This window comes from Heterodontus francisci, chromosome 11, assembly GCF_036365525.1.
Source record: "Heterodontus francisci isolate sHetFra1 chromosome 11, sHetFra1.hap1, whole genome shotgun sequence".
Taxonomy (NCBI): Eukaryota; Metazoa; Chordata; class Chondrichthyes; order Heterodontiformes; family Heterodontidae; genus Heterodontus; species Heterodontus francisci.
In genome coordinates, this window is record NC_090381.1 from 67,488,269 (window position 1) to 67,501,715 (window position 13,447).

At 41.3% G+C, this 13,447-nt stretch overlaps 1 protein-coding gene across 5 annotated transcripts in view; it reads left to right on the top strand.

Annotated features, from left to right (window-relative positions):
• The window catches only part of LOC137375294 (inactive N-acetylated-alpha-linked acidic dipeptidase-like protein 2), a 1,073,632-nt gene that overhangs the window by 755,648 nt on the left and 304,537 nt on the right, over positions 1-13,447 (top strand). For all 5 annotated transcript variants that reach the window (XM_068042232.1, XM_068042235.1, XM_068042233.1 and 2 more), the window contains one exon: positions 4,125-4,217. In XM_068042232.1, the coding sequence (XP_067898333.1) occupies positions 4,125-4,217 (93 nt within the window). The remainder of the gene's footprint in view (positions 1-4,124; positions 4,218-13,447) is intronic.

The following is a 13,447-nucleotide window of genomic DNA, read 5'->3' on the forward strand; positions in this document are numbered from 1 at the left end:
CTTGGTACATAACCTTTGTAGGTCACGACACTTCAAGTGCATATCCAATTCTTTTTAAATGTTATGAAGGTCTCTGCCTCTACCACCCTTTCAGGCAATGAGTTTCAGATCCCCACTGCCCTCTGGGTGAAATAATTCCCCTCAAATCCCCTCTTAACCTCTTACTTCTTATCTTAAATCTATGTCCCTCATTATGGAACCCTCAAACAAGGGGAATAGGGCCTTCCGATTCATTCTATCTAGACCCCTCATAATTTTATACACTTAAATTAGTCTCCCCTCAGCCTCCTCTGTTCCAAAGAAAACAACCCTACTCTATCCAATCTTTCCTCCATAACTAAAATTCTCCTCTGTCCCTTCTTTAGTGCAGTCACATCTTTCCTATAGAGCAGTGACCAGAACTGCATGCAATACTCCAGCTGTGGCCTAAATAGTGTTTTATTCAGTTCTGGCATAACGTCCCAGCTCTTAAATTCTATGCCTCGACTAAGAAGGCCAAATATCCCATATGCCTTCTTGATCACTTTATCCACCTGTACAGCCACCATCAGGGAACTGTGGACATGCATTCCAAGGTTCCTCCACACTTTTCAGTATTCTACCATTTATTGTGTATTCCTTTGCCTTGTCAGTCTTCCCCAAATGCATTAACTCACACTTCTCTGGATTGAACTCTATTTGCCACTGTTCCACCTACCTGACTAGTCTAGTGATATTTTCCTGCAGTCTACAGCTTTCTTCTTCATTATCAACCACACAAACAATTTTTATATCATCAGCAAACTTCTTAATCATATCCCCTACATTCAAGTCCAAATTATTGACATATACCACAAAAAGCAAGGGACCTAGTACTGAGCCCTGCAGAACCCCACTGGAAACAGCATTCCAGTCACAAAAACACCCATCGACCATTACCATTTGTTTCCTGCATCCGAGCCAATTTTGGATCCAACTTTCCACTTTGCCTTGAATCCCATGTGCTTTTACTTTCTTGACCAGTCTGCTATGTGGAACTTTATAAAAAGCCTTGCTAAAATCCATATAGACTACATCAAATGCACTACCTTCATCGGCTCCCCCTTGTTACCTCCTCAAAAAATTCAATCATGTTAGTCAGATATGAACCTCCCTTAACAAATCCATGCTGATAGTCTTTGATTAATCTGTGTCTTTCTAAAGGAAGATTTATCCTGTTCCTCAGAATTTTTTTCCAATAATTTTACCCCCACCGAGGTTAGGCTGACTGGCCTGCAATTACTTTGCCTATCTCTTTCTCCCTTTTTAAACAATGGTACAACATTAGCTGTTCTCCAGTCCTCTGGCACCATACCTGTAGAAAGGATTGGAAAATGATGGTTAGAGCCTCCGCTATTCCTTCTCTTGCTTCCCTTAACAGCCTAGGATATATTTCAACTTGACCTGGAAATTTATCCACTTTCAGATATGTTAACCCCTTTAATACTTCCTCTCTCACTATGTTAATTTCATTTAATATTTCACACTTCTCCCTGAATGTAATGTTTGTATCACCTCTCTCTTTTGTGAAAATAGATGCAAAGTAAGAACCATACCAACATCCTCCACTTCCACACGCAGGTTATCCTTATGGTCCCTATTAGCTATACTCTTTCTTTAGTTATCCTCTTGTTCTTTATGTATTTCTAAAAAATCTTTGGGTTTTCCTTGATTTTACTTGCCAATATTTGTCATGCCTTCGCCTAGCTTCCTAATTTCCTTTTTAATTTTGCCCCTATACTTGTTATACTCCTCTTGGCTTTCTGCAGTATTGAGCCCTAAATATCTGTCATATAGTGCCATTTTTTTTCTTTATCCTCTCCTTTAAGCCCCTTGACAACGAGTCGGCTCTGGATTTGTTAGTCCCACCTTTTTTCGTTGAGGGAACATACTTGCTGTGAACCCTCCCTGTCTCTTCCTTGAATGCCTCCTACTGATCTGGCACTGACTGCGTTGCCCTCAAGTAGCTGCTTGCAGTCCACTTTAGCTAAATCACATATCAGCTTCATAAAATTAGATTTTCCCCAATTGAGAACTTTTATTCCTGGTCTATCGTTGTCCTTTTCCATGACTACCCTAAATATAACTGCATTATGATCACTTCCACCAAAGTGCTCCCCAACTGATACCCCTTCAACCTGCCCAGCTTCATTCCCCAAAACTATGTCCAGAACTGCCCCCTCTCTTACTGGGCTTGCTATGTACAGGCTTAAAAAGTTCTCCTGAATGCATTTTAAGAATTCTTCTCCCTCGGTGACTTTCACAATAATTCTATTCCAGTTAATATTAGAATAGTTGAAATCCCCCACTGTCACTGCCCTGTAGTTATTGTACTTCTCAGAACCATGCCTACATATTTGATCTCCTATCTCCCTCTGACTGGGGGCCTATAGTATACTCTCAGTGCTGTAATTGCCCCTTTTGTTTGTTCTTCAGTTCAACCCATATGGCCCCATTTAATGATCCTTCTACCATATCATCCCTGCTCACAGCTATAATTATTTCTTCCTCTCTCCTTTTTCCTTCCCCTTTCTATCTCATCTGAAAACCCTGCAATCAGGACTGTTGAGCTGCCATTCCTGCTCTTCTTTTAGCCATGTCTCAGTAATAGCTATAATATCATAATTCCACGTGTCAATCTGTGCTCTCAGTTCTTCTGCCTTATACCCTAGACTTCTTGCATTGAAGTATATATCATCTAGCACTGCCAAACTTCCTTGTTGTCTATTTTCTAGTCTTTGTTACCTCTGCCTTCCAAACACGCTTACTAATTTTCTACCTTCCATTTCCAACTTTCCTTCTCTCCTTTCTGAATCTGCTCTCAAGTTCCCATGCCCCTGCCAAGCTAGTTTAAACCATCCCCAACAGCACTAGCAAAACCCCCTGCAAGGATATTGGTTCCGTCCTTGTAGATATGCAAACCATCTGACTTGTACGGGTCCCACATGCCCCAGAAGCAGTTCCAATGCCTCAGGAATCTAAAGCATTCCCTCCTGCATCATCTCTCCATCCACACATTCATCAGCTCTGTCTTCCTATTTCTGTATTTACTAGCCCACAGCACATGGGGCCCATCGTAGTAATCCAGAGATTACTACCTTTGAGGTCCTGCTTTTCAATCCCTCTCCTAGCTCCCTAAACTCTGCCTCCAGGACCTCAACCTTCTTTCTGTCTATGCCGCAAAAGCGCTCCAATGTTCCCCTCACTGTCGAGTACCCTACCACGATTGCTGTTACACCCCATCCTGAGCCACCCATGGTGATGTGGAGTTTTTAAAAAATTCATTCATGGGATGGCAAGGCCAGCATTTGTTGCCCATCCCTAATTGCATTGGACAACTGAGTGGTTTGCTAGGCCATTTCAGAGGGCAGTTAAGAGTCAGCCACAATGCTGTGGCTCTGGAGTCACAATGTAGGCCAGACCAGGTAAGGATGGCAGATTTCCTTCTCTAAAGGGCATTAGTGAACCAGATGGGTTTTTATGACAATTGATGATGGTTTTATGGCACCATTACAGAGACCAGCTTTCAATTCCAGACTTTTATTACTTAATTGAATTTAAATTCCTCCAGCTGCCATAGCTGAATTTGAATCGGTGTCTGCTGGACATTAGCTTGAGCCTCTAGATGACTAGCTCAGTGCTATTACCACTATGCCACTGTCTGCCTGCACTCCCCAGAGGAACCTCACTCTCACCAGTATTCAGAACTTTCTGAACTTTCTGAATTGCATGAAGGTAATGCTTTGAACAAAACAGCATGGGTCATTTTAATTGTAAAAAAGAACCAAGTAATTAGAGTTTCTGTAAAAATTTAATGATAAAATGTAACTGACAATTAATTTGAAATGGCCAACACTACTGCATGTTTACTTACATGCTGTTGACAGGAGAACTGCCAGATTCATTGCTGTGTTGATCTGATTCTGATACTTTGACAAGCTTACAATTTTTATGTATTCAATTATGTTAATTGTTGACCTAAAACTGGTAGTCACTGAGGAAAAAATATCAAAATGCCAGAATTTGCTGAGAATTCCTTACAATGTGTACATCACCTTTTCTTATGACCCATTACTAAGTATCGATCTGTTTTATTTTGAATACAGTCAGTAAAACCATCAGGCTGGAGGTGGCAACAGTCTCAGAGTATAGGACAATTCAAAATGTAATTGGCTACCTGAAAGGATCTATCAACCCAGGTAATTTATTTATTGTTGTAAGCCAATTTATGAGAATGTTTAGTGTAACATATATAGTAATCCTGCAAAAGTGACAGAAATTAAACAAAGTGCAATGTTAAATGGTGCTTTTTTTACTGGTTAAGTTCCTCACTTATTTATCAAATTATGTGGTACTGTTTTACTGGTCTTAGTCAGTTGTACTTCCAATGAAGACACACTTTACATGTCGTTTCAGGTCAATGACATCACAGATTGAGGGGAAATTTGGTTAGAGAAAAACCTATATCCAACGACAGTGAAGGAACGGCTATAGTTCCCAGTCAGGATGGTGTGTTACTTGGAGAAGAACTTGTAGGCGCTGCTTTTCCCATGTGCCTGCTGCCCCTGTTCTTGTGGGCGGTAGAGATTGCGTGTTTGGAAGGTGTTGTCATAGGAGCCTTGGCGTGTTGCTGCAGTGCATCTTGTAGATGGTACACACTGGTGCCACTGTGCACCTGTGGTGGAGCGAGTGAATGTTTAAGGTGGTAGATGGGGTGCTGATCAAGTGGGCTGCTTTGTCCTGGATGGCATCGAGCCTCTTGAGTATTGTTGGAGCTGCACCCATCTAGGCAAGTGGAGAGTATTCCATCATACTCCTGACTTGTGCCTTGTAGATGGTGGACAGGCTTTGGGGAGTCAGGAGATGAGTTACTCACCGCAGAATTCCCAGCCTCTGACCTGCTCTTGTAGCCACAGCATTTATATATAAGTTTCTGGTCAATAGTAATGCTCAGGATGTTGATGCTAGGGGATTCAGCGATGATAATGCTGTTGAGTGTCAAGAGGAGATTGTTAGATTCTTTCTTGTCGGAGATGGTTATTGCCCAGAACTTGTGTGGTGCAAATGTTGATTGCCACTTATCAGCCCAAGCCTGGATGTTGTCCAGGCGTTGTTGCCTGCGAGCATGAACTGCTTCAGTATCTGAGAAATTGCAAATGGTACTGAATACTATGCAGTCATCAGCAAACATCCAATTTCTGACTTTAGGTTGGAGAGAAGGTCATTGATGAAGCAGTTGAAGATGGTTGGGCCTAATACACTACCCTGATGATCTCCTGCCAATGGTGTCCTGGGACTGAGATGATTGGCCTCCACAACCACAACCACAACCATAACCATCTTCCTTTGTGCTAGGTATGATTCCCTTGGTACCATATTCAGTCAAATGATGCCTTGATGTCGAGGGCAGTCACTCTCACCTCACGTCTGGAACTCAGCTCTTTTGTCTATGTTTGGACCAAAGCTGTAGTGAGGTCTGGAGCTGAGTGGCGCTGGTGGAACCCAAACTGAGCATCGGTGAGAAGGCTATTGCTGAGTAAGTGCCGCTTGATAGCGCTGTTGACAACACCATTCCATTACTTTGCTGATGGTTGAGAGTAGACTAATGAGGCAGTAATTGGCTGGATTGAATTTGTCCTGCCTTTTGCGGACAGGACGTATCTGGGCAATTTTCCACATTGTTGGGCAGATGCCAGTGTTGTAGCTGCACTGGAACAGCTTGGCTAGGGGCGTGACTAGTTCTGAAGCACAGGTCTTCAGTACTACAGCCGGGATGTTTCAGGGCCCATAGCCTTTGCTGTATTCAGTACCTTCTGCCAGGAGGAGGCTGAGATTGATCATTGACTCGGCACTTATGGCTGCAGATGGTTGCAAATGCTTCAGGCTTGTCTTTTGCAATGACAAGGCAGGGCTCCTCCATCATTGAGGATGAGAATGTTTTTGGAGCCTCCTCCTCCAGTTAGTTGTTTAGTTGTCCACTACCATTCACCACTGGATATGGCAGGACTGGAGACCATTGATTTGATCAGTTGTTTGTGGGATCACTTAGTTCTGTCTATAGCATGCTGTATGTATTTGCAATAATGTTCATAGTAGATGTTTATTAGGTATGGCCTGAGAGTAGGTATCTTATAGTGAGAAAGAAAGATCCTTTAAAGACCTCAGGATGTCTCAAAGCGCTTACCGCCAATTAAGTACTTTTGCAGTGTAGTCACTGTTGTAGGAAACATGGCAGCCAATTTCTGCACAGCAGTCCAGCAATATGATAATAACTAGATAATCTTTTTAGTGATGTTGAATGAGGGATAAATATTGGCCAGAACACTGGGGAGATCGCCCCTGTTTTTCTTATAAGTAGTGCCATGGGACCTCGAGATCAGGTGGGACCTTTGTTTAATGTCTTGTCCAAAAGATGGCACCTCTAGACAGTGCATAACTCCTTCAGTACTGTGCTGGAGTGTCAGCTAAAGTCTCTGAAGTGGGATTTGAACCCATGGCCTTCTGATTCAGCAGTGAAAGTGCTACTGTTGAGCCACACCTGACAGTGGACTTGATGATAAAATTAATTTTGGTTAATAATCCTACCATCTTATAGTATACTGTGTTTTCATTGCAATAATCTTGGTCTCAAAGGGCAAGGAAAGTCTAGAGGCAATTATTTCTATTAAATTGTCTGAGTGAAGGAAATGAGTAATAACATTTGTAGCTTTAAAAAAAAACCTCCATATTTGCTGCTCAGAGGAAATCTTCCACCTTCCCTACCTCTTGTTGTGTTGCTGAGGGAGAAATGCATCCCGGAGTCACTTCAATAATTTTTTCAAATAGACGTTTGAACAGAATGTTCTCCCCCTTAATTTCCCTTCCTTTTTAAAGATCATGTTCTTGGCAGTGATAAACAACAGGACACTGATTGAACTGAACCTGCATAATTCACTTGCCAGAATATAAAGTTTCTACAGCATAAAAAATTCATGCAGTAAATCGAGGATGCATTTCAAAAGATAAGATACATAAATCCAGCACAAACCACATTTTGTCTGTCTGATTTTGCTAAAACTTTCTGTGCAACTCTTAAACCTCAGTGTTTCAGATTACTATCTTTATATTTCTGTAGGGAGTGTGTTGCACTGGAGCAAATCCTAATGTAATTACTGTCAACCAACAAAAAACCATTTCCTTCTGTTACTTTCATAGTTCAATCTGAATGAACATTTGGTCCACTAAATGGGCTAAGACTAAACCTTTTGCACACAAGCACTGATTTTAGATAACCATATGTTTTGTGTGTGGCTTCTAATTTAATTGAATGAAAATTTGCTTAGTAGGTGGTAGTAGCACATTTCCATATAATTCAACTAGCTGTTTTGAAACATGTGATCTGATGAATTCTTATTTGTTCATCATTCTCAGTTTTTATCTACACTGTCCAAATAAGGTTTGTTTAACTGACCGAACAATACTTTCGCTGATTTCTGGATAGATTAGATGCATTTGTTTATCAACAAAATAAAATGCTTTAAAACTGAATTTGATATTCCCATCCTGTTATTAAGAGGGTTTATGCCATGTTTGTATGAATCTCACACTAAAATGTTGTACATACAGGGCTGAATTTTACAGATCCTGATGATGTTAGGGGTCGTGGTGTGGGGGGGGCGGGGGCGGAAAATGCCTCTTGGAGAGGCCCGCCACAGGCCTCGATGCCAAGAAGGCCCAGTCTGATATTGCGGGCGGTGGCGAGGCCTTGTGGCGCACCCCCCACCCCCCACTGCTCGGCGACAGAAGCCAAATTTACATATGTTAAATAATTTAAATGAATGAATAAATGACCGACCCACTCCCACCATCTGTTCCGAGCCGATATTGGTGCTGATGGCCAGCATTCATGTGCCTTCGGCTCCCCATCAGTGTACACTGGTGGGGAGGGGGAGCAGGTAAGTTTTTCAGTGTGGGGGAGGAGTGGCGTCAGAGTAATTTCATTGGTCTAGGGGATGGTGGGAAGGGGTAAAATCTTTGAACTTTGGGGTGACAGATAAGTGTTTTGGGGGGGAGAAGGCGGGTACTTAATTATATGGTTATTGTGGTGGGGAGGGTCAGGATCAATGTAATTAATTTTTCAAAATCATTTCTCCTTTAAATATTTAAATTGCAAGTCAGGGACCGAAGCCCTTGAAAAGTGGCATCAGCGCCTGCAGAAAGGCAGCTGATGCCTTTGCCGGGGACGCACCGCCCGCTCCCTACACACCATTGGGGTGGGCGGTCCTCCCCGGCCATGTGGTCTGCGTGTGGTCCGCGTGGGCAGACCACCATTGTTTGTCAGCGGCGGACATGTAAAATGCAACCCACAATGTGTGTTGTCCATCTGATTTGTCAACTGTGACTTTAAAATAATCACTGAAGCTTTACATTCAGAGATACATTTTGGTTAGGATTGTTAAATCCTATGAACAATTCATAGCCTTCTCATTTCCTTGAACAAGTGTCAGTGTGAAACTGTGTGCCTCTGACTGATGTAATCAAAAGATGAGCACACTCAATACTATTTCAGACTTGCAGGGAGACATGAAGGAAATTTGAATGTCATTAGTGCAGCTCATGTTATATTATTTGTTCCTTTAGTGCATGAATTATTATAAAATTCACAGGAATACAAATAATATGAAGAATACTTGGGTCTTTACTGTAATGAAACTGGAACATATATACACACAAGTAATACAGGAGCACACCTACACATGTCTTACACTATTGGTCTACACCCACATCTTTCTCATCATGTATGGTGCGACATCACTTCATTCAGTGACACTCTACTTACAGTCTCTTAAAGTGATCCCACAACAAATAAGACAAGTATTTTCTTGAAAATATTGAAAAACAAGAATTAAAACTTCCAGAAAATAATTGTTTAATGCTCAATGCCTTTTGTTATGACCAAGGTGGGAATAATGCACTGTTAATTCAGTCCCACTACTCCACTACAGCATATTAGTAAAGTTTCCCAGCTACTGGAAAAATAGCCAAATTAATCACTTTATTTATCCTCAGAATAAAGCATGCCAAACTAGGTTTCTTTAAACAACAAAATTAACTATATATTAATAAACCAAGTTTTATCAGATAATGACATGAATTTATATGTATGAAAAAATGTTATAACTGCTTAATTTTCCTAACCCTCATGCACACACATACAATCAATTACCAATGGTTAACTGGGGAAAACGGATATATTGACTTCACAACAATTTCTTAGGAATAATAAAATAACTGGGTTGTAACTTCTGGTAGTATATTGCTGGATCAATGAGGTGTCCCAGAGTCGAATAGTCAGATGCCACTCAAAGTCTCCAGGTGAAATTAATGAACAGTCTATGGTGGGTAGACGTTCATGTTAGTTCGTCTGCAGCAGGCATCACACAGATCTTTCAGCAACAGATTGTAGCAACAGGTCTATTTAAATTTTAAAGTAGCAGTCTAACAGTAGAAACTTTCTTAAGATTTCAGGATCTCTCCAAAAGCACAAAAACAAAAATCACTCTTGGGGCAGAGATTTTTGAGAGATGGGAATCAATAAGAATTTTGCTACCTTCAACCATGCAGGCTTTCTCTCAGCAAAGCAGTGTTTCTCCACAGAATGTAGCAACTCCTCTTTTCCTGGGATTTTTCCTCTCTTCAGGCATAAACAGCAACAAGGGTTTTAGCTCCCTTACATTAGATTTGCAACTTGCTCAAAGTCTTTTAACTTCATGAAGAAATGAGAATTTTACTTGATACAGGAATTATTTTTCAAGAGAGTTTTCTGGGCTGTATTCCTGGCCAGTCTCCAGCAGTAACTGAACAACCCAAAAGTGAAACTAGATTTTCCACAACAACCTAGTCACAAGATAGCCGTAAAACCTTCTGGTTGCTTGGATACAAATTGCCTTGCAGCCTGCGCCCTTCAAATTCCAGCAACAAGTGTCTGCAGTCACTGTTCACAGAAAGTCCTTTTTCTCAGTCTTAAAGGCACACAGACCTCTTAGTTTTTAAAAACATGACAAAACTCTTATGACTTGCACATAATTCTTAATAGAGTGTACTACCATGGAGGAATCACAAATAAGTTGCATTTAGTTATCTGAATTATTACAGGAGCAATATCTATTCTATATGAAAGAAATGAGGAATACGGTTCAGTAAAACAGTGTATAAAGCTAAAAATTAGTTATATTAACAAGTTTATCAAATAATAGCAGTAACGCAACTGCTAAATCACAAGTTTTGGCTAACTTACACAACAAAATTTTATTATTCGCTTCAGTGAAGCTAAAAGACTTGGTACCATTTCTAAAAGCAGAAAAAATGTAATTTAGTTAAAATTTAAACTACATTTAATTGCAAGGTTAATATCAGTGCAAAACAATTTCAGCTTTACACTGAAACTCAACTTGTAGTGTAACTAGGGTTACTAACCCTGGTTTGACATATTCTTTGAGATTTGATCATGTGATGTTTAATCACATGGTGTTCGATCATGTGACTGCTCATGATGCTTAATCACATGACATTTGATCATCTGAAATGTGTCCACTGTTTGCAAATGCTATCGCATTTACCTTAGTTGTGCATTTTAGGGTCACCAAGCCCTGAATAAAATATATGACCTTTGTTCTATAATAATAACATAATTTGTAAATCAAAGAAAGAACACAAAAGAATAGGAAGATTTAAGGACAGTAATGTTTAAGTAAAAATATTTCTACAGTATTGACCACAGTAAGAAACACCAAGTAAATACCACTGATTCAACAAAAACATAATTTATTTAAGTAACTTTTAACGAAAGTCTTCGTACAATTTTATGACTTTTTACAAGACACAGCAAGTTATAAAAGTAATAAAACCAAAACCAAAACCAAATCTAATTTACTGATTCCCACACCATCGTACTGAAGTCCAGCTTCAGGGAGGTGAGGTTCAGTCCTCAGAGAGAAGCACCAAAGCTGCGTAACTGATGGAGCGAGCTGCATTATACAATACTGCACATCACAGGCCAACGTGAATTCTCCCTCTCTTCAGTTTGTGTTGTTCTCTCCCTGTCTCCCCAGTTTGTGTTCTCTCTCTCTTCCTCCCCCAGTTTGTGTTCTCCCTCTCTCTCTTCCTCCCCCAGTTTTTGTTCTCTCTCTGTCTCCCCAGTTTGTGTTCTCTCTCTCTTCCTCCCCCAGTGTGTGTTCTCTCTTTCCCTCTCCCAATTTGTGTTCCTCTCCCGCTCCCAGTGTGTGTTCTGTCTTTCTCAGTTTGTGTTGCTCTCTCTTCCTTCCCCAGTTTATGTTCTCTCTCTCCCTTCCTTCCCCACTTTATGTTCTCCCTCTCCCTTCCCTCCACAGTTTGTGTTCTCTCTCTCCCTCCCCCAGTTTATGGTCTCTCTTTCTTCCCCCCACAGTTTATGTTTTCCCTCTCCTTGCCCCCAGTTTGTACCTCTCTCTTTCTGCCACACTTTGTGTTCTCTCTGTTCCTCCCCGAGCTTGTGTCCTCTTGTGCCCTCCTCGAATTTGTGTTCCTCTCTCTTCCTTCCCCAGTTTGTGTTCTTCTCTCTCTCCCACAGTTTGTGTCCTTTCTTCCTCCCTTAATTTGTGTTTTCTCTTCCTCCCTTAATTTGTGTTCTCTCTCTTCCTCAGTTTGTGTTCCTGTCTCTCTCTTCCTCAGTTTGTGTTCCTCTCGTGCCCCCCCCCCCGAGTTTGTGTTTCTCTCTTGCTCCTCCAGTTTGTTTATGTTGCTCTCTGTCCCTCCCCAGTTTGTTTTCTCTCCCCCCTTCCCTAGTTTGTGTTGATCTCTCACCCTCCCACAGTTTTTGTTCTCTCTCTCCCACCCCAGTTTGTGTTTCTCTCTCCCTCCCTCCCCAGGATGTTTTGCTCTCTCTCTCCCTCCCCCAATTGCTCTCTTAGGACTCAGGGAGTTTCCAGGTGATTTTCATTGGCCTCATTGCCTGTTGCGAGGATGATGGCAATGAAGTGCTGCTGCACTTCAATGGCTTGTGGAGGTAGGTCTGGAGGTGGAGGGCCCGAAAATGGGAGGGAAATCCTGTTGGGCCAGCTCCACAACATCATCCCGCTTCCACGGGATTATGCCAGAGTTGGGGTGATGGAGGAAATAGTTACCCTGCCCAGCCATGTTGGTTAACCAATTAAGCCCCTTGAGGGCTTAATTAAAGGCACTCTCCCGACATGGACTGGATTTTCTAGCTGGTGCATGAGATATCCATTGCATCGGTAGGCAGTCCATGAAACAGTGGCAGCCTCCCAACGGCAGGCCAGGGAGACATCGGAGCCAGAGGCTCCAATCAATGTGGTAGGTGCTGCTCCAAAAATTGGCTACAACCGTGGCAGTGCCTGTTATGTGGGGACTTTCCCCCTCATGCCCTAACCCTTTTGGTCCTCTTAGTTACCCCATTTATGGATGGCGACTAGGAATGAAGGTACCCTCTCACCTGCCTGCATGCTTCAGCAGCGCCCACCCCTGCCCTTTTCCTAGCACCTTTTCAGTGTTATTCTCTCCAAATATTTATTCACACCCTTTTTAAAAGTTCCTATGGATTCTTCTTCCACTGCTGTTTCTGTGAAGGCATTCAATGTCTTCACAGCCGGCTATGTAAGATATTCTCTTACCTTGCTCTTTATTGTTTTGGTGATGAGGGGTTAATAAATCTATTGTGGCATCAAAACTGCTTCAAAAAGTATTGAGGATCCATTGAACCACGCAGGAGCCAAGCAATGTGAGTGGAGTTTCACCTCGCTGGAGCCCAAGCTGCAATATTAAATACATTTAAGCTCCATTTAAAATAATCTGAATCTGAATCAGCTCTGTTTATTTTTTATATATAAACTTTATTTTAATATAGGCATTTTAAAACAAGCCTTATTCTTTTAAAATCTCTCATAAGCATAATTTAAGATTTTTGGAATTCTGTATCCCAGAGGGCTGTGAATGCTCAGTTGCTGAGTATGTTCAAGGCTAAAATAGATAGATTTTTGGACTTTAGGTGAATCAAGGGAAATGGGGATTGGGCAGGAAACTGGAGTTGAGGTCAAAATCAGCCATGATCTTATTGAGTGGTGGAGCAGGCTTGAGGGGCCGTATAACCTACTCCCGCTCCTATTTCTTATATTCTTATGTTTTTACCACCTACATCTGAAAATGTGATTATGTTACATCATAATTGGCCTTCATTAATGTAAGTTTGTTTTAAACATAATTATGGCTAACTAATTTGCTATACAATATGCATACACATTTGAATAATGGCTGTCAAATTAATTGTGCTATTATATTGTTGCTATCTAATTAAGATATTGTTAGCATTTGTGATGTTTTGTATCATTGGATCACCTTAAACCTCTAATGCAAAAGATAGTACCATTTCTTTAAGATCACTTCTGCTTTATCTGCT